Genomic DNA, 20,962 nt, shown 5'->3' with positions numbered 1-20,962 from the left:
GGAGAAGGATGGAGAGAAATCTCTGTTTTCCAGACTGAGAGGGCAGACTGACTGTTCTTCATTCTGGAGAAAGAAGCAAAGATTGTCCAACTCACTAATCTCTGATGATGAGACAAGACAGAGTCATGAACTAGAAAGCATTGAACAGGAGCTGGTTTCTTTATGTCACAGGCTGAATTGGAAGTCCATGGTTTTCATGTCTTTTGTTCCCTATAAATACATATGACAAGCAATCATTTATTCCAGGATTCAGTTGTTCCTGTGATTCAAAGACAAAAAACCATACTGTTTACCCTCTGCAGTTAAAAATTGTAGAAAATGGCTGCAAACTACTGATAGCAATTGGTCATGACAAGTATCCAGTCCATTGAAGCCTTATGTTTGGTTGTGACTGAGTTGAGAATTTGCTGAGTTACTTGCAGTCAAGCTTTTTATCTGATGCTATTGTAAGACAGCCTTGATCTAATTCTGTATCAGACACCCAGAAAATGAAAAGTCCATGACCCAGAAATGGACATACAGGAAATGACCCAGAAAAAAACCACATCCATGTACCAAGAAAAACTATAATAAGAAGAGAGAATTTCCTGAACTGCCAACCTAGCAGGATCATTGGTTCTGTGACCAGAGCAGAGTGGAGTACAAGTGAGCAAGCCACAGGACTTCTGCAGGCACTGCAAATTGCTTCCAGAATATAATTTCAAAGAGACAGTAAGTCCTGGGAAGAAGGCATGGAATTAGGGCTGCATCCAGTAATACACTCAGGAAACACTGACCTACTCTGCACAGCTTTCAGTGTCTGACATTTGCACTGCATTTGCTTGGGCTTGTGATGATATAAAAGGAGTATTTCATAGCACTGATCAAATTTTTCTATCTGTAGGTACCACAGATAATTACTTGTGTTCATATAGGTGCATGCTGAGATAATCTCTGTAGTTTGTAATTCCTGTGAGGGAAAGGAGGGAAAGAAGAGGACATCTGGACCAATTCTGCAAGAAAATTTATGTAATGAGTTGATTACAGGAAGATAAGCACGTATTTCTTTCAAAGCCACCTGGAACTGAAGCACATTGTTTACCACACGTATGCTGTTCATTATGTGATCTGTAGATAAAACTAGCTGTCCAGCAGTTACTGCTTTTTTTAAAGTCAAGAATAAAGGGAAAATAAATCTCTAGTTAAATGAGAAAGTGCAGTGGGATGAATACTGGAAGCAGAAGAGGAAGCTGCCTGCACAAACTAAAAATTTTCAGTCCTCTTGAGAGAACTGTGCTAGAACAGTTCAGTGTTGCAACTGAACTACTGGCTGGTGCCCAAGAGAGATTTACTGCATGGCCTCTCCATGCTGCCAGGCAGTAACTTAGGGCCAAGTAGTCCCTAAAGCTGTGTCTGCTGCTGGAATGATTCTGATCTTAGGTATTTTTCCTTTCTTTGGGGGCTTTTTGACTTTTTTTCCTCACTGTTTCACAGCAGATATTTCTAGAGATTGTAGTAAGGTGCACCTAAGCTCTATTTTGCTGTATGCTCTGCAGAGCTAGTAGGTAGAGAGAAGCAAGTGGCTGGGGAAGGAAGCTGGGTAGGGACTGCTGAGACAGTGGCAACATCACACTGCCACAGCTGGGGTGGTGGCACAGCTGGCCAGTATCTTATGTAGTGCAGACAGCAGCTCAGATCTGTCTTCTTCTATTCATCTGAGTTATTCTCTGCATCACACCTGAAACAGGATAGATTTAACACAGAAAAGAGACTTGTCAGTCATAAGATTTTCTTCTACTTAATTAGGATGCAAAATTAATTGAGCAATAATTCAGTGTCCTCTAAGCATACTTCAGTTCTGATGAAATCATAAAATTTGCCTGAGTCTGAACACGTTAACTCAAATAGTGAATAGAAGTACATGGCCTGCAGATATTAATGATTCAGAAAAATACATTGATAGAGGCCTCAAAGGGCCCATATATAAAAGGCTTTTTTTGTTGTTGTTGTTAATAATCTTAAAGCAAGAAGAGACTTAAAGAAAACCAGTGACAGTCATTCACGGTCTGCTGCTGTCTCTAAATCCTAACGACCAAAGCTGTTTGAAAACAGTCTGCAGCATGATGCTATAAATATGTTACGAGGAGGTACAAGATGTGTCTGACACTAGTTCAGCACAGTACAAAATAAGTTTCATTATTCATACTCAGCAAATAATAATCACAAATACCTTAATAAAACCATTTTTCTATACAAGGAATTGAACCATGAACTAAGAACATGTTCATATGTCCTCTGGTAAAGTTGAGGTAATATAAAAGTTGCCACTCTGTAAGTGACAGCTTTGCTCATACAAGCTGTTTTCTTGCATCCTCAACTGGACAAAAGGTAAAGGACCACAGAAATGGTGGTTGAAGGGACCTCTGGAGGTGTCTAGTCCAACCTCCCACTAGGAGTTTGTGCTGTTATCTACATGAGACTTAGAAACCTTCCATGATGGAGACTACCATTTCTTTCAGTACCCTATGAAGAAATTTCACCTGCCTGAGTTTCCCAGGGTACAACCTCTATCCATTCTCTCTGCATTTTCTTACCATCTATTAGTACTGGGAGTTTGCTTCCACTCTCTTCGTAACTGTCCTACAAATAATTGAACTCTACAGTTAGACCATCTCCCCTTAATCTACTCTAGGGCACATGGAAGGACCCCAGGAACCACAACACTTCCCCATAGACATTCCCCCTGGACCCCCACCTTTCTTCACTTTAGTCCTGTTCAGAACCTTGTCTGATTTCTGCTGCTGCACCGCTCTCTCTGCTAGGGCTGGTTTCTGTTATAGTCAGGAAGCCAATGAATTGACGTCTGAATCCTAGTTCCTAAATCTGCTAGATGCACTAGATCCAGCTTTTTACAGTGTTTCCTAAATTAAATAATTTTTTCCTCCCATCTACATCATAACAAGATAAAAGTAGTTTATTATAGTGAGGTGCAGAATGAATGAGCCATGGTCCCCTATGGATTTCTGTTCTGAAAAATTTAGTTCTTACTGAAGCTTTTCATCCAGATGAGTACTTACATGTAATTATTTTCCTATGTAGTGTCTCCAGCGTTTAATACATGCACAGTGCACCATTTTCCTAAATCAGGATATTTATAGGGTCCCTCTCTAACTGGCTAGCTTCTACCTGCAAGGACTTCATTTGCTATGAAATTTACCAAATCTTATTAAAATGGACAAACAGGTTCCAAAGTTGCTCTACAAGAATGTGAGGACAGACCAAGTTTACATCACAACCCATAAGAACACATGCTTTCTTCCTTTCAGAAACCAGTTTCAAAAGGATACTTTCATGCTCTTAATGCAAGCTGATCTGGACTTCTGTAGCAGGTCCTGCTCTGAAGGATTCTGCTCTTGATGTCCCAGAGAGGAGAGAAACAATCTGGAATATCAGAATAATTTCAGCCCAGCAGACACAATCCCCATCTGGTTCCTGCAATTATATCAGCCCCCCATAGAAGAAGCTGACTATGCACAGAGACTGAACTTGATCAGCTAAATGCTTATCTCTCCAAGGTGGTAACTAAGTCTCAGGAGTACAGCAGGGAGTTGAACCTGATTTTTATTCAAAGCTAGGGCTTGTATTCAGACAGGCATAATGGAAAGTAGCATTTCCACTGAATCAGGGATGACAGAGAGAGGATAAAGTCTGGAAAAGCCTATAGTAGTTGTCTTCCCTCTTTTCAGAACAGAGGTGTTTATTTCTCTGGATGAGGAAGTAAAAGCTTTAACCCTGTGGAGGCATGTCCCATCTTGTTTTTTCCCAAGTCACTAGAGATTATTCTGTCTCTGACCTTTTCCTGTGGGGCTGTTGAATGCCCACTTCCACAAAAACCCCCTGTGTAGTGGACTCCCCCCTGAGTTTCTCTGTATAGCCTGACCCTTTTGGTCCATGTAATCATATGTCTCAGCACTGGGGTTGTGTCCTCCTTCACCACCACTCAATGCTTAATTTCCTTAATTCAAGAGCTCAGTGCTTCTGCCACCTGCCCACAATACAGCTTTTCTAATTTGTTTCATGATCTCATAGCATAGGTCAGGACCATTAGCCCTGGAAGTTCAGAAGCAAGGCCAGTTTATAACAAAATGTGGGGAAACTGAAGTAGAGGTAATGTGAGATGGCATTTACCACCACTTGTGGTGCTTAGAGATGTGGTTTAGTGCTGGATTTGGCTGTCCAGATGGACTTGGCTCTGCAGCCAAGGTTTAGATTTACGTTACAGTTTTATGCTTGGACTCAATGATCTTAGAGGTATTTTCCAACCTAAATGATTTTATGAATCTATCAGGCACAGTGAAACACTCTCCAAATATTCTTGTTGAATAGAGAATAAAAAGTGAGTCAGCCTAGAAGACATACAGTCTCTTTCTCTGATGTTGAGAAGTCAGTATTTTACATTAACTTTTAGCTTATTGTAGGTGAATTTAAAATACTCATTCTGTATTTACTGAAGAAGGCCAGAAGAATCAATAAAGGCCTTGGCTTTCTAGAGGTGATCATCTCACCAATCATTCCTCGTCTGTTCTGTGCTAAGGACTTAGATAAGAAGGTTTTGTTTTTGTTTTCTTTCTCCTTAACGGATAGGTTTCTTAATTAGGGTGGGGGAAAAATGACTGCAATTCTGCTGTGGCAAATTAAAACCAAAATGAGGTAGCAAAGAGCAGGATCTGGAGGGGAGGGGGGCAATCAGAGACAGCTATTGATTTGGCAATGATGGAGTAGCCAAAAGAGAGCACACAGCCTGGAAAGGAGACTCATCTTTCAAAGCACTGTTCTTGCTGAAAACAATCAGTCCAGGCCAAGATGTTGGTTGATGCTAAAGCTTTGGAGTTAGATTTGTTTCCAGACAGAATTTAAATTTTAGAAAGACTCACTGGTTCATAATGGGATAACTTAGACAAATTCTGAGATTATGAGAGCTAGGAATCATGCAATGGAGCTGAAAAAAAAGTAAATGTGAGTGGAGCATCAAGACATTTTTAGCAGCAGGGGTAACAAAAATGTTTGGAAATAGTTTTTTCCAAGGATAAAGTGTCACTGCTCACCACAGCCTGGGCAGGCAGAAAAATGGAAAAAAAAAAACATACTCTGAATATGAGACAAACCTTCACTACCGGGTGTTGGGTAGCATGTAGCATGTCCCATCTTTTCTAGAACAGAGAGAATTCATTTGGCATCATCGTATCTGGTCCCAGCAGCTGAGACCAAGCTTAGGTATAGCTTTCTGCCACTCCAGTCAGCACACTTTCATTTTCACGTGCCTTTTCCCCCATGGCTTTTCACACAATGTGCCTCTAAGGTTAGAGTCACATGTTAGCCTTACCTTTCATCAAATTTAACCTGGAAAGGCTGTCAGAGAACTGCACCACTCTTGTGATGACTGGTTTGGGTTTGTCAGCTTGTTCTCATTGCTATAATGAAACCTGACTTGGAAGAATTGCTGATTGTCAGGTATCTGTGACAGGTCAGGAAGATTTTAGCCACTACTGCAAATAATCTGCAGCCATTCTAGACCCTGCTGAATGCTGCACACAAATAAGCCCCTTTTCAGTCCACATATCTGAGAACACACCTCAGGCCCTTTTAAAGCAAGGCTTTTGTTCTGCCTTGTAGGAGAACTGTCTTCTGTTCTTCACAATGACATTGCTCCATCAAATCCTTATCAAAAGGCTGGTGAAAACTTGTTATCCCTTTTGCTTCTGGCATAGCATGTACTTTAGCATATCTTCTAGGAGGATCTGCTCCATGATCTTCCCAGGCATAAAGGTGAGGCTCACCAGTTCTCTAGTCCCCAGACCTGACCTGTCAAATGTGAGGGATATGATTGCCTCCAAGCCCTTCCTGGCCCAACACTGTAATTATGCTCCAGGAGAGATCTGAGTTTGGCATGCTGTTTTGATGGTTCAGCATTTACCTGAGCTGAAAATTAAACAAGTCTGCAGACAGGTCCTGGCTTGCATGGGAGTCCTAAGCACCAAAGCAAGTCTTATTACTACCTCCATCAAATTCACTAGCACTTCTTCCCTTCTCGTAGATCAAAATGATAAGAAATTAAAGGAAAGAAGGATGCCAGGTGAGCAAGCATAAAGAAGTGAAGATACAGTATGCTCTTTCTGTCCCTGTGGCCTACTCAGCCCTGCCTGCAGCTGTAAGCATCACTGCACACCATTCTGGAACAGCAGAGGGGCTCGGTGCTGAAGGCTGCAATCTTTGGCTCCACAGATGTTTAATACTTCCTTTCCCTGAATTTCACACTAGAAATGCTTTTTTCTCATGTGGGATAAAACCTACTGAGAAACCATGGGTCCCCATCTGGAGAGTGACTGTGTGAGTACTTTGTGCTTGATTCCATAAATATTATTTTCTGCAGCAGAAAAGTGTAAGAGAAAGAAACATCAGTCACATACATGCTTAATTGAGATCTAATAGCCAAGGTCAGTGCTCAGTCCAGAATAGATAGCAGAAGCCTCCTGTGATATATTTTTGTGATGAGAGGTTCATAGCACACAGACTGATCTATTATTGGGTTTCACTATGAAAAATTTAGCTGTCTCCTGGAATATGCTCAAATCTATTTTGCATCATTTCCTTGCTTTTTCATTTAAAAGTATCTTTCCAATGAGACCTCATGACCATGCAAATTAGCAAGTCTGTGCTGTGTGGAAAGATTGTTGAACCTCCACTGAAGTGCAGCTATTTGGTTTTTTGCCAGCCCTTTGCAAGATGACAATACCTGTTTGTCAATGTCTAGAATGCTTTTCTGTGATTTAAACAAAAACCCTTACATGGAAAAGATGAATACCCAAGGGAAGATGCTGCAATGGCCACATCAGTGAGGAGAAGCTCTGGACCTTTGCCTTGAACTGTGTTCTGCATGTCTGCAAAATACCAGTGCAGCAGTGACACAATGACCTACTTGCTGGTCTGCATCACCTCCCTGGTTTCCTGTGGTGCTTCAGCCTACAGGACCAGCATGACCATCTATTTGGTTTCTTCTTTCCAGCTTTTTCACATGGGTCTGTGCAGGATGCACCAGTGTTGCTCCCCAAACCAAGCATCTCCAAACATTTTCAGTGCACAATTTTAGTCTCCTTTCCTCCTTCAAGTTTTCCTCACAGATCACAAAGTAACCACCTCCCCAAACTTCTGAGAGCATAGGAGAAATACGATTTGTAATAGCCTCACAGACTACTTAGAACTAGAGAACTGATGAAAGAAATAAGGCTTTTGAAGCTGAAAGGTGTAACGACTCTGAAGATGAAGTCTTTGAGGAACACACCTTAGCACCTGTAGTACCTGAAGGATGCAGCTGTGCTTTCTTTGCCAGCATAGAAAAACAGCATAGGGCATGATTTGATCCAACTAAGTAAGAACAGAGAACACATTCCATGTGGGCACTAAAAGCAAGTATGAATACTCTAGGTGCAAAAAGGCATTACGTTCTGGTGCACATTTGTCTTTTGTCTGTCCTTGTAGTCTTGCACTACCTATTGCTGGTGAGCTCCAAGCTGCTGGTGGCAGCAGGATTGGAGCTGTTCACTGTGATGCCCCCTGGAGCACCTCTTGCAGCACAGGTTCGATGTCCTCCCACACAGCTCTCTGCACACATGCAGTTTGTGCCTAAGGGCTGGCTCAGACCTCGCTGCTCCCGGGGACACTAATTGGACACACAATGCAAGAACCATACTGTGTCACAGTAATTGACACACAATGTAAATGAACCACAGCCCTTTTGTCTATGCACTGCAGTAGTGAGTGCTGTACTCAGACAGTGGCCCCTTCTACTGAAAGATGGAGTTTGCAGAAACCACTCCATATTCTGGTGTTTACCACTCCCCGTCTGAAGACATGGCACCCTTTCAGAAAAGAGGGAGAGTTTGGGGATTTTAGAGCAACACACGAATATCATTGCCTGGAAGCCTGGCATCTGTCAGGGAGAGGGGTGCAGTCGCCATGGTAATTCTTTGCCTCATTTAACTGCCGAGTGACCTCGTGTGGTTATTTGTAGCCATCCCAGCACACCAACCCCCTGCCCACAGCCCACAGCTACACAACACATCCCCTGCTGGGCAGCACCCCTACCCATGGATAATACACAACATGTATGTGCTGAGCAATTCACACTCCTTCAGCTCTCTCCCCCTCATATCACCTACGCCTCTAGATAACCACCCAGTCCCTGCTCCTACAGCTATAGGTCCCACTGCTGGACAGGCATAAGATGCTCTGGGAGCACAAGATCTGCATATGCTCAGCCAGGCACCAGAAGATGGACCCACCCTGTCTCACTCAGCCTTGCCACCATACAACTCTTGTACAGTTAATTCTTAGATGCATTTTGTTTTCATGCTGTGGCATGAACAAGGAATAAATTCAGCTCTGTCCCATTCATTTTCCTCTGTTTCTGCCAATGACCAAAAAAAAAAAAAAAAAAAAAAGTCTCAGAGAAGCAGATCTGTAAGGAGAAGCCTGACTGCCTCTCTGCAGAGCCAAGTTATGGGAAGCTGGTGATCCGGTCATTTGGTGCTCCTGCATGTACCCTGCTGCTCACATTTCTTGGCAAGTAACTACAGGAAATCAATCTTAGTACTGTTTCTCCTCAAAGCACCCTATGGGTCCCTGCAGGATCTCCAGGAGGCAAGCAGAAACTCCTCAGCCATCTATACATGACAGCTCCAGCTAACAGGGTCCATGGGAGTCAGCAGGCACAGACTTGGTGAAGCCTCAAGTTCCCATATCACATGGTGTAAATGTCCTTTTCTACTTTTCTACCTTGTGCAGTGGTGAGTTTTAACAAGCATGTAGCAAAGGCATGCAGTCAGGGATGGCCTATGACTGAGAGAAACAGTCACCCGAGTCTGGCAGGGCTGCTAACAACCAAGACCCACTTGTTACTGCCACACTGCTTGTGTGCTCTATTCATGTGGCCTACAAAATGCTATTAGAAGTGCTTCAGGCAAAACATCTCCCTTAGAGAGCTAGCAGGGTTGCCTGCCCATATCCTTTCAGACCTTTATTCCTCTTTGTAAATCTTTCAAGCTTGCTGACTTCAGCTCTCTTTCTCCTGAGGTCACCTACCCTTCCTAAAAGCACCTCAATGTCACCATCATCGAGCCTGAATGCCCTAACCTGAGTATGATCCAGCTAACACACCCAGACATCTGTGTGAGGAGAAAACTGAAATGAGTTTTCAGTTTCCCCACCTGACTGTCCATCATCTCTGGACAAGACATTTCCAGTTCTCTGAGGACTGCTCAGGATTGCACATCTCATCCTCGCCTATCTTCAGAAGTGACAATTCACTTTCCCACCCTTGCTCCCCTCTCACCCCATCCCCATCATTGCTACCTGCACACTTGGCTGTGGCTGAGCTCACGTGCCTCCAAAGGCACTGGCCCTGTTTTTATCCCTGTTTTGGGACCCAGGCAGACCCAGGGTGCTTGCAGAGCCCACAGCCAACACAGCTGGGGCTGCTCCAGCCCAGAGAAAGCACCTAATGCCTGAGCACACACTTCCCTCTTATGGCCATGCCCAATACAGCAACCACGCAGGGCTGCAGCATCTTCACCGGAGATGTGATTTTCCTACAAATATTTATGAATTTCCTATGAATTTACACATATGAAACATTTCCCATAGTTTCCTCTTACACTTGTTGGACACAGATATGTCTCCCCTGCAGTCGAGGCTCAGGCACAGAGTGAGCTTTGCAGCCCTGTCTGGCTGCTGCTGAGCAGCACGCACTGTGAGCAGTGTGAGTGGGAAAGACATGAGTGCTCAGTCCTGCCTGCACCATCACACTGTCTCTCTGATGGAAGGCCAAGTATCAATCCTTGGTCCTGGGGTAGATTTCCCCTCTTGGTAGTGCACAGCCTCTAACATTTTTCATCTCCTCAAGTTAAGTATGGGTTTTACTTCCTTTGAAGGGAAAGTTTTAAACTACGTAGTTATGGGTAGTTCAGGACTCTTAAATTTCTCCCTTGCCCCATTTCACTGTATGGCAGTCTCTCTCTCTCCTATCTATAATAATAGGCTTGCCAAAATGAGAGAGAGCAGCTTTCTGTTTTCCTGTACTGACCTTTTTCTCTGAACTGAACTTCAGTTTCTTTCTATGCTCCCATCACCCCTGTGGTGGGTTTAAGCGCTGTCAATCATTGTGAAACCAGCACATTCCCTAATATCAGATTTTGTAATTCAAAAGCAGTTTGCTGCACAGATGAGGTAGTTTCCCCTTATGTCTAATCTATGGCCACCTTCCTCCAGCTACTAAGTTCAGTTCACAAGCCTTAAGAAAATTTTCCATGGGATAATTTTCTGTTGGATGAGTTGAACTGACTCTCTTCATGTAGAAAATTGAGCACTAAAAAAAAAAAAAAAAAAAAATGCTCCTTTAGCCATGTCTTTTGCCAACTTGTCCATCTTCTTCACTAATTTTTCTTTTTCTAAAGAGAGGTATGAAAATAAGAACCTGCACAACTGTGCTTGGTACTAAAAAGGTGGAAAATTGCTCTTTCCTTCCTCTCCAAGCTAAGGTTTGGTCACTGCTCAGGTACTCGAGCACTGTCCTCCCTGCCTCTCTTCTCTACAGTATGCGGTCTTCTCATACGCCACCTTTGTAATAGCATCAGTACAGGATGAAATGAAAACTACCAACAAAGACATTTTCAAGGCAGCACCACTTTTAGTTCTGTTGTTCTCACAGGAAGAGGTGACTAAGGAAGAACCTGTCCAGTCTCCTGCAGTACTAACAGCACTGTCAGATGCAGCAGCAGCAGTTAGGTTGCCCTTGAAATCAGCCATAGCAGCTTGATCATTCTCTGCTGGGCTCTGGGCCCTTCACCAGAGCTTTTCAGAGCACCCCGCAGCCACTGATAAAGTGAGACCACATCTGCTCTGAACCTGTTTGCCAGGGTTCTGATGTAAAGAGGGTAACTTCCATAGTCCCAATAGGTAAGTGCAGATCCTCAAAAGTATTTAAGCACCTAGAAAGTAGTTAGAAATTAAAACACTATGGGCCTTGAGGTGCTAATGAGAATGTAGTTATATTGGTATTCAGTGTTTTTGCTGATATAGCTGATGGTGCTTGGTAAAGTTCTGCTCAAAAAAGAGCCTCGTTCTGCTGACATAAGCTGCCTGCACACAAGGAGGGCTTCACTACTACAACTCTGCTGCTACAGCGATATCACACGCATTTACATGTAAATTAGGACTTTGTTTATACCGCACAGATGCAGCCTTTCACTCCATCCTCGACGGGGAGGGGGGGCAGGGAGAGTAATGGTCTCACCACTCTGATTTTATGGACTGAAAAAGCAAGGCACAAACAAAATGAACTCACTAGTTCAATATCACCCAACATGGCTGTCAAAAAAGGTAGAGATCATAGTTTACAACCATGGGACTGTTTTACTGTACAGAGAGGGAGACAAGTGAGTCATCCCTTGGCTCATAGGAGCCTCACCATTATGTAAGGTCAAATTCCTGATGTGTTTGAGTTTGAAACAGAGGTGTTAGGAATGAATGCACCAGGGAGCCCTGAGCATAGGGCATGGAGGCCTGTTTAGATGCACTGTCAGAAACTAACCTGAAGTTCGTCAAAGGAGAATGATTTCACCACAGCTGTTGGCTCAGCAGCAGGACATCTCCTGTCTCTCTTGGCTGACAGGTTTTATGCCATTTCTCAGCTGCAAAGTCCCACTGAGTTCCCCTCCCTGGCAAGGATTTCAACAGAGCCCAAATGAGGTGTCTCCACTCCACCCTCTGTTCCATCCCCCTTTGCAGGTGCTATGGTTGCAGACTGTGAGTGTGGGGAGGAGTAGGTTTTGAGCACACCGACCACATTCCATCCAGGGAGCAGCAACTGTGTTTTATTCTATAATTTCTGTATTTTTCTGTTATAACCTCTATTAGGTTGTGAATATAACCTCTCTGTTTCCTCTGATATTACCACCATCTTTCCACAGCTGGGTGAAATGCAGTGAAAGTGGATGGATTTTACTGCTGGTCTTAAACTATAAGATATAGTCTAGTTCCACTGCAGGGGAACAGCCATCTCCATTCCAAAACACTACACAAGTCACTGCCCAAAGGAGGGTCAAAAATCCAGAAAATTGAATGGAGGAGGGTGGGTTAGGAACAATAGAACTTTCTAAGTACTGTTTTGTACAGAAGTCTCGGAGACAGGGAACATAAGTAAAAGAAGATAAAGCATAGGAGGATCTGAACAAAGCTAGGACAATCTTGGTAGTCAGCCCTGACTAAAGCCTAAAGAAAAGCAGCTTTTTGGTGTGGTCTGAAAGAAGCTGTGGTGGTGCATGCCCCTTTCCTCCCCACCTCTGGATGCACTACAATGCAAGAAATGCTTGTCAGGCCTCAGCCTTGATGAACAGCACCTGGGCTCAGCTCTTCTTGGGTTTATCAGAAACACTGTCTGCTCCCAGGAACTCATGCTGTCTAATCAGCTCCTGCTTTTCAACAAACAGCCTTGGAAACTTACTTTTCTGGCCTGAATATCAACCCAAGTGTATATTTTCTTTGAAAGCTCAATAGAAAAAAAAACAAGAATTGTAGCCAGGATGGAAAATTACTATGGCTAAAGCCAACCCTCTTGTGACCCTACAAAGTGCAGTCCTACGTGAGACCCTTTGAGCTCTCCAGGACTCCTGTGGGGTGTGGGGTGTGAACTGTGGGCTCTCAGAGCTCTCAGACTTTCAAGTCTGCTTCCCAATTGTTCCTTCCAGAACTTGCCCTTCTGCCATCTCCAAAGTTCACACCTCACCTCTCTGAGCCTTGCCCTGTGCTCAGGGCTCCCTGGTGCATTCATTCCTAACGCCTCCATCTCAAATTCAAACTCAAACACAAACACATCAGCAATTTGACCTCACATAATGGTGAGGCTCCTATGAGCCAAGTGATGACTCACTTGTCTTCCCCTCTGTACAGTAAAATAGTCCCATGGTTGTAAACTATGATCAGGATCTCTACCTTTTTTAACAGCCACGTTGGGCGATACTGATATTGCTCAGTGGGCGGAGTAAGGCAGTTTGCTCTGCCAGTTCACTGGAATAACATCCTTGAGACTTAAAATGTAATTCAAAACTGGAATTTGCCCTTCAGTTTTCATTTGGCTTCCCTGTTTTGCAACTGCCTAGTCCAGAGGCACAAGCTGCAGCCAACAGTGTACACAGATATCTTGTGCAGTGCACAGAGCCATATCAGAGCTGCCTGCAGGTATGATTCCAGGAGCTGTGTGCGATGTGTTATTGCTGCCTGTGGCAGTAGCTGTGCCTTGGGATGGCATCCCCATGCTGCCACTTGTCTCCATGGATATCCTGGACTCTTCTGTCACTGCAGACCCAGTGTGAACATGGCCTTCTGTGTCCCCTGCATTGTGCTGGAAGGGACTGGATGCCCCTAAAACACCAGGCTACTCTGGCCCCATGCTCAGAGCAGGGTGAGCTGCTGTGTGAGACTGTACAGTCCTGCATGAGCTAACTCGTAAGTTCTTTGATGTTGTTTAGATTTCCTAAACCAAAACTGAAACCATTGCATTCTAAGGGTTCATGTTAGTTGGGTTCAAGGACAGATGAAGTGACCAGTCTGTAGGTACCTACATGTGAAAAGGGTTTGTGCTTTAATAGGTAACACAGCAGTGAGATCCTATGCCTGGCAGGTGAAGCAGCTTATCCTCTCTAGAATTAAGGCATTAGCAGGTGAAACTCATCCCTGTGCAGGTGGGCAGGCAGGGAGTGGAGGGTGCTGCCCTACATATGCCTTGTGAGTGTAGACTGATGACCATCTGCACCCCATGGCAAAAACTAGTCAGTATAATTCAGTCTGTTCTGTTCAAAGGGAGAAGAGGCTGGAGGAAAATGCTTATAGCCAACTATGGCAACAGGGGAAAACAGTACTTCTGAAAGTCCATAGTATATGGTCCTCTAATACTCTTTTTTGCTCTTTTTATTTTTTCATTATATTTATTAGTTTCTTCATAAATTACTTCAACAATGCAAAAGCCCTCCCTTGCTCATCCAGAAATAAATCACTTGTGTCTCTTCCCCACTGGTGGAGCACCCACCAGTGCTCCTCACTGCACCTACACCAAAGCCAGTCCACTTGCACAAGCACTCAAGTGCTAAGCAGAAGTGCTTGCTGCTTTGATCCCAAGGTCCTTCCTGATAACACCAGTCTCCCCCATGGTTCCAACCTGCAAGGCAAGAGGTGGGACGTGGCCCAGCCCATCTTAGCTGGTGGCTGTCTCTCGCTGCATGTCAAAACCAAGTGAAGAAAGCTTACTGCTGAGGCAAGTGCATACCTGCTTCTGCGGCAGTCCAAATACAGGAGTGGCCACAGACAGCAAGAAAATTAACAAGGTCAAACACCCAGCTTGCACTTGTTAGTGCTGAGGCTGTGTTTGTACCCCTCATTACAAAAAGCCCTCTTGTCCAAAGGGGACATGGGAGACATGAAGCAGACTGGACATGCACTGCTGCCTACAAATAGGCTGAAATTAGGCTGTGAAGCTTTCCTGTCTTCCTGAGGGAAGAAAAACGACTTTCACAGAAGCTAATTCACTTGTTAGGTACTGCATGTTCATACCAAATTTGCAATAAGATCCATGACAAAGGCTCCAAGATGTGATTATAATACTTAAAAATAACTATCAATAGTAGCAAATCAGAGAAAAGGATGAGACCATTCTCTCGAATTCATATGCTTGAACCTGGTAACTCTTCATTTTGTTTTTTCCCGTGTTGCTAAGCACAAGGAAAACCACAGCCCTTCCCTCTAAATTACACTGGAGAAATCAAAGGTCACATTCTTCCATCTTTTCAGTGTGTGATTGAACATGTCAGGCTGTTTCCTTTCTAGCAATTAATACTCCTGCAGCTCGGAAGCCGCTCCCTACTCCCTCACCAGGATGCATACAGGTGTTTAACAGCACACAAATACAGACACACTGTGGTTTCTTTCTGGCTTTGCGTGCTGCTTGGTCACTCAAACTGCACCGAGGTTGGTAACACCCACGCCCCTACTAAATACAGCGTTTAATTCGCCTGGTCTTTGAACGAAGTACATCTCTCCAAACCCTGTCAGAAAACACCTTTGTACCTAAATGTACATAAATACAATATGGTTTTAAACAGCCGGGCAGCTCCAGCTGTCGGGGGCGATACAGCTCAGCAGGGCGGCCAAGCTCACGCGTCTTCAGCCCAAGTGTAAATCCCATTGGAATTAAGCTCTGCCCGAGGCTGATTTGCAGGCTTTCGTGCAATGTCCTGGCGGACTTCGGGTAACACACACCTCTTCCGAGCTGCCGGCAAGGGGATTACAGTAACTACGTCTGATCCCCTAAATGCTTTCCGGAGCTCTCACCCAGGGCTCTCCGTCGCCTTCGACGGATGATTTCATTAGGACACAGCCCAAGGTGTCCTGGGACAGCCCTCCGGGTCTCGGAGGAACCGCTTCGTGTATCAGCTCCCTCAACACGGAAGAGCGAGGCAGTCCGCTACCTTACCCCACCCCGGCGCTCTCCCAGCCGTGCCCGAGGCAGGGCAGCAGCACCGACCCGAGCCGCACTGGCCCCCGCCCTGCCGCCTGCGGGAACAGCCGCTCCGCTGGGGAGGCGGAGGAGCCCTGTCCCTGTCCATAGCCCTGTCCCTGTCCCCAGCCCCCGTCCTTGTCGCTGGCCCGTCCCCACCCCAGCAGCCTCGCTACCACCAGCGCCCGGCGCCCCGCCCCTTCCCTGCCCACGGCCGCGTCCGCCCATTGGCTGCCGCCTCAGCCCCGCCCCGCTCCTCCCTCCCCCATTGGACGGACGCTGCTTCTCGCTCGCGCCCCTTCCTCGGCCTCGCGCTGTGATTGGCTAGCTATTCCACTCCCCTTCGCCCTCCGTCCCATCTCTGTCAAGTGATTGGGCGACGCTCACCCCCTGGCTCCACCTCCCCACGGGCGGTGCGCTTTGCGATTGGGCGAGCCTCTCCCTCCGCCTTGCTCCCCTGGCGCTCGGGTGCTGCGCGGGCTCTCCCTGGGCCGCGGCCGCCCCCCTCGCAGGCGCGCCGGCGCGTCTGGGCGGGGCCCGGCCCCTCGCGTGACGCCCGCGCCGGCCATTGGAGGAGCGCGGGTCGCGCTTCCGGTGCGGCGCGGCCCGGCCGGGCGGGGGCGGCGGAGCGGGCGCGGCGGGGCCGGCGCGATGGAGCGGCCGGAGCGGCCCGAGCGGCCCCGCGCCAACGGCTGCGGCGGCGGCGGCGCCCACGGCGCGCTCCGCAACGGTTTCGTGCGCGGCCCGCCCGGTACCCAGGTGTGCGCCGGGGAGGGGGGGCTCCGGGGCGGGCGGGGAGCGCGGCGGAGGGGCCCCGGAAGGCACCGAGGTGTGGCTGTGAGGGATGTCGGCAGAACCCAAGTGGTTTGCGTCCTGGGCCCTCTCCTGGGGAGGGAGGGCAGCGCCCGAGGGGTGCTCAGCGCGCTGGTGGCGGCGTGGGACATGACTGTCCCTCGAGTCACGGCTGTAACTTTACTGCAAGGCTTTGAACTTAGACCTCGCTATAGCACAGTAGGGCTGCGGTTTGAGAAGAAAAGGTTTTATTAGTTCTTCACCACTGGTGCGTTGTTGCAGGTGCGACGCGGGGGCTGTGGGTCCAAGTAGCCTGGAGCAGGGACTTCCCTCTAGAGCAGAGCCGGAGGTTGATGCAGCACTTCCCATCTGGCTGTATTAACACCCTGTGATGCAAATGTGTGTTTGCTTGCAGACTTCAGTTCTTTCTTTGCAAAGCACGCGAGTTTTGTGTTACGGTGAAAGGAACTTAAAGGTTGTTATGAAGTCCGCCTCAGCAGAAGGCAGTAGGTTGTATTTCCTTGAACACCTCAAGCTGCTTGAGAAAAGCCTTCTGTCATCTCTCCTGCTGCTTCTGTTCTTCAGTCTTCTGCTGTCCCTTCTGTTTTTTCAGTGTAGGCTTGTGCACTCACTGTGTGAACGGGATTGAGAATTGATGAAGGGTAAAATGAATCTTTTTTTCCCGAGTTATCTTTGACTACTTACTTTGACTGGATGGATGCTCGTAGTCTTGTCCCGGCCTTTGGGAGATCCAGCACAATACTGGAAGTGAACAAATGGAGGGAGGTACAGTACCTTCATTTGTCAGCAGTGTCAGCTTGTACTGGTTTGGGGAGCCATGGCTTTGGTAGTCCTGCCTTGCAGACACCAAGCACTGCTGGCTTTAAAACCTTACATGTAAATCTTTATAATATCACAAAACGTGGTGAAGGTGAGTGTTCTTCTGTGAGTGTTTTTCCCCACTCTGTGCTATTTAAAGAAGAAGGTCTGCATACAGTTATATTCTTCTACTTAAGAGAAGCAGAAAGTAGGGTAGGATAAAAAGCATTTTGCTCAAGGACTTTGTTCACCTGTGTGTCTGGAAAACATGGGTGATGCAACATGTGAATGGGAAAAACCATGGTTGTCAAACTGAGGAAGCTTAAAAACCTTGCTGGTTTATGAAATGTTCTGTTCACTTAGTCGCTTATACTATGCTCAGATATGTTTTGGAGACCTGAGGCTTTTGAGATAACTATTTCTAAAGTGGGTCAGGGTTCACTGGAGAAGTGGTCATGAGAAATCTTACCAAAAAACCAAAGTGTAGCAGCACTGCCAGAGGATAAAAGAAGAGTGTAGGAAAGTTTGGTATCTTTCTAGCAGCTGCTTGCTGCTCAAACAGAGGTTTATAATTAGGAGTATTACATTCTTATCTCCATAATGTTATGCTGGCTAACTTTATGCTAACTTTCAAAGTGAGGGTCTGAATGTTAGAACTGGACTGGAAGAAGCAACTGTTTAGGGGAATTAATTGTGTCCAGCTTTCTCACATAAACAGTGATGGTAAGCTGCCAAAAGAGGTGTTTGCTGATATATCACAGATTTGGCTGCTTGATTGGTGTTTTGCTTTTTCAGTTTTGTTTTTTAGACCTTTCTACAGAAGGAGAGAAACATGTGAATGCTCACTTTGTGTTGAATATATTTCTCTGTGTCTGTATATACTACGTGCATACCACATACAGCACTTGAGAATCTGCAACTGTAAGCAAGCACCAAAAAGGAGGTGGCTTACAAAAAAGAATGTGAGTGTTACTTAGTAGGAAAAAAAACAAACAGAAAAGTAAGGATGAAGAAAAGAAGCTCTTCAAGAAAGCCTTTCACAGGTTTTGTGCAAGAAATAAGAGGCAAAATGAGATCTAGCTAAAATGATGGGAAGAGGAGGGGCAAGGAAAACTGTCATTTAAAAGAAATGTTGCAGTCATTGACAATTTCTCTGGAATATCATGGACCTTCTGAGAGGAGAGCTTAGAGATAGGGTTGTGCATTACCATGCCCTTCATTATGGCTTGATAGTGCAGGAAAGCTTTACCCATTTTTAACTATGTTGAAAAAAAGGAGTCTTCTTCTACCTAGGATGTTTCTGCTCAGGTTATCTATTTAAGTTTTGGGTTTTTTAAATTCTTTATTTGTTTGTTTATGTTGCTCTGGGGCTTTTTATCCTAAAAAAAATAAAGCTTAAATTGAAACATTGCCTTATGATACTGCCTTCAGTAAGGGTAATATTTTACATAGAGAGGGTTCTTTACTGTTACCCCAGCATGAACAGAAGAGGGTGAAATTGTTTGCTTAATTTTCAAAGAGGTTGTATTTGTCTCCTTCTGAACTGCTAAACCTCTTTGGTAAGAGGAGAGGGAAACTTGCTGCCTACTAAAACTGCAGTTACAGACTTTGGCTACCTTGGAGATTAAAGAAATACCATCAGTGACTAGAAAAGTGACCACTTGAAGTTAGGGGTCCAGCATAGTAAAAACATTCTGCTGAAATACTAAGATAAGTAACAGCTCTTGGCTTTCATGAGATGTCTTGTGTTCAAATTACTCGGCTCCTGCTTGAAGTTAATCTGTTTAGAGATTGTTGCATTCACTGAATTTCAATTTCAATCTCATTATGAACACCTTAATTAAAAGAGGTTGGAGAACCATATAGAAATTAAAAATTGTGGAATGTTGGAGAAAAGTTACTTTTTTTCTGTTCCTGTCTGTACAGTTAAGGGAGTTTGTGGTCAGAAAGAATAGTAATTTATGGAGGGACTTAAAATTGATTTAGAACTCTGGTGTAATACTGCACTAGGTAAGATAAAAGCCTGACATCTCAAAGGGTATTGTCATGATGTGAGGAATTGAACATAGATAGGAGAAAGAGAGCAAATCTTAGTAAAAGCGATGTGAAGTTACCTCTTCAAGTTGTGCATGATTCTGCTTTTTATGCCCTTCTGCTCTTTTGGGGAAAGTGTTGAGTTCAATATAAAAATGGTGTTTAGGAGCTATCAAGACACTTGTAGGAATAATAAGTGTGGGGAAATTGTTTTTTTTTTCTGCAGTGCAATTTTAAACTGGAATGTATTTCTCCATTGTAATGTTTTGCAAATGAATAAAGGTTTTCCAATGCTGCATCTGAAAATATTTTTCTTGCTTAGAATAGGGAGATTGGGACACCTTTAATGAGAGAAAATGCCCTTATTTTCCAAGATAATGTATTTGAATCCACCTGTTATTGTGGACAAATTCTTAGTAGTGTGATATTTTTTTTTTTCCTTCTGAATTTGGCTTCTCACATTAGAATGGTTCTGTTGTGCTTCTAGAAGTTAAAGAAGTAGTATCAACCTGAAAAAATGGAATTGGAATATAGGTTTTAGATATCAAGTTCTTAATTTCTGTTGTGTGAAGTATCTCCAAGTCAGTTAGATAGGAGCTGGATTTACATAAACAAATTTTAATTTCCCTGATGTTTCTAGAAGGTTTTCAAACACCATCCTATAGCAACTTCCAGATAACATACATGCCTTTGTAACCAAGGTCTTGTCCTGCTTCCTCAGGAAGATAAGGAATAGTTTGCTTGAGAAAAGTGGGAGGACTCTGGGATTTGCATTCCTTTAAGACTGTCACAAGTCCTGAATCCTAACAGCTATTAAAATGTCCAGCCTACATATTTAATTCCTGGAAGCTTTGGTGTGGACATACAGAAAACAGTTCTTGTGGTGTGATTTGTGCTTGGTCTTCTTAAATAGAGCAAACTGCTTATTGGTTCATCTTGTGGGATGCTTCAGGATGCAGGGAAACAATGGGTTCATCTTGATTTTTAGGATGCTTTTGATGGAATTCAGGTTAGTATAGTTTCCTTTGGAGATCACACTTAAGATGACTGCAGCAGATACTGCAAGTTCTTCTTGCTACAAGTGATTTAGTGGTAGCAGTGATGTGGATCTCCTTTCAGATGAAAGGATAAGATAAATGTATTAAATAATTACCCTATCCACTGGTGCAGAAAGGAATTGGACTGCTGAACTGTGAGATGTTTTTTTACATCTGTGTGCAAATTTAAAATTCAAGTATTTCTGACAGGGAAAAAAACGATCCTGAGAATCTAAATCTCATTAACTTCTTCATGAAGAAGTGGTTGTTCCCCCTTACTTAGCGTCTTGCAAATGGTGTCCAGTTTTGAGCTCCCCAGAAAGATGCTGACATAACCACATCAATCTGTAAATCCAGTGGAGGGTCCCCAGGAAATGAGAGGCTGTGAGAGCTGGGTTTGCTCAACCTTAGGAAGAGAGAAGGCTTAACTAGCTGGCTGCAGGATATAGAGAAAATGGGGCCAGGCTCTTGGAAGCGTGTGGCAATAGTATGAGAGCAGCACATGTGATTTGGAGGAATGGAAAATTGTGGTGCACATAAGGAAAATAATTTCTCCCACGAGGGTGGTAAAATACTGAAAGAAGAGGTTCTGGAATCTCCATCCATGGAGGAGTTCAAGAAGTTCAAGACTCTTGAACAGCGCCCTTCGCAACCTGTTGCCTTGGGCCTTGGACACAATGGAAGACCCTTCCAACCTTGG

General features: G+C 44.8%; 1 protein-coding gene across 1 annotated transcript in view; it reads left to right on the top strand.

Moving 5' to 3' along the window:
* Positions 1-16,191: 16,191 nt before the first annotated feature.
* SPTLC2 (serine palmitoyltransferase long chain base subunit 2) overlaps positions 16,192-20,962 on the top strand; it is a 71,894-nt gene continuing 67,123 nt past the window's right edge. The window contains exon 1 of the mRNA XM_058829782.1: positions 16,192-16,339. Coding sequence (XP_058685765.1) covers positions 16,232-16,339 — 108 coding nt within the window. The 5' untranslated portion in view covers positions 16,192-16,231. The remainder of the gene's footprint in view (positions 16,340-20,962) is intronic.

The sequence above is a fragment of the Poecile atricapillus genome, chromosome 1 (assembly GCF_030490865.1).
Source record: "Poecile atricapillus isolate bPoeAtr1 chromosome 1, bPoeAtr1.hap1, whole genome shotgun sequence".
NCBI classification, from domain to species: Eukaryota; Metazoa; Chordata; class Aves; order Passeriformes; family Paridae; genus Poecile; species Poecile atricapillus.
The sequence above is the reverse complement of the archived record's forward strand: the minus strand, read 5'-3'. Positions and strand labels throughout refer to the sequence as shown.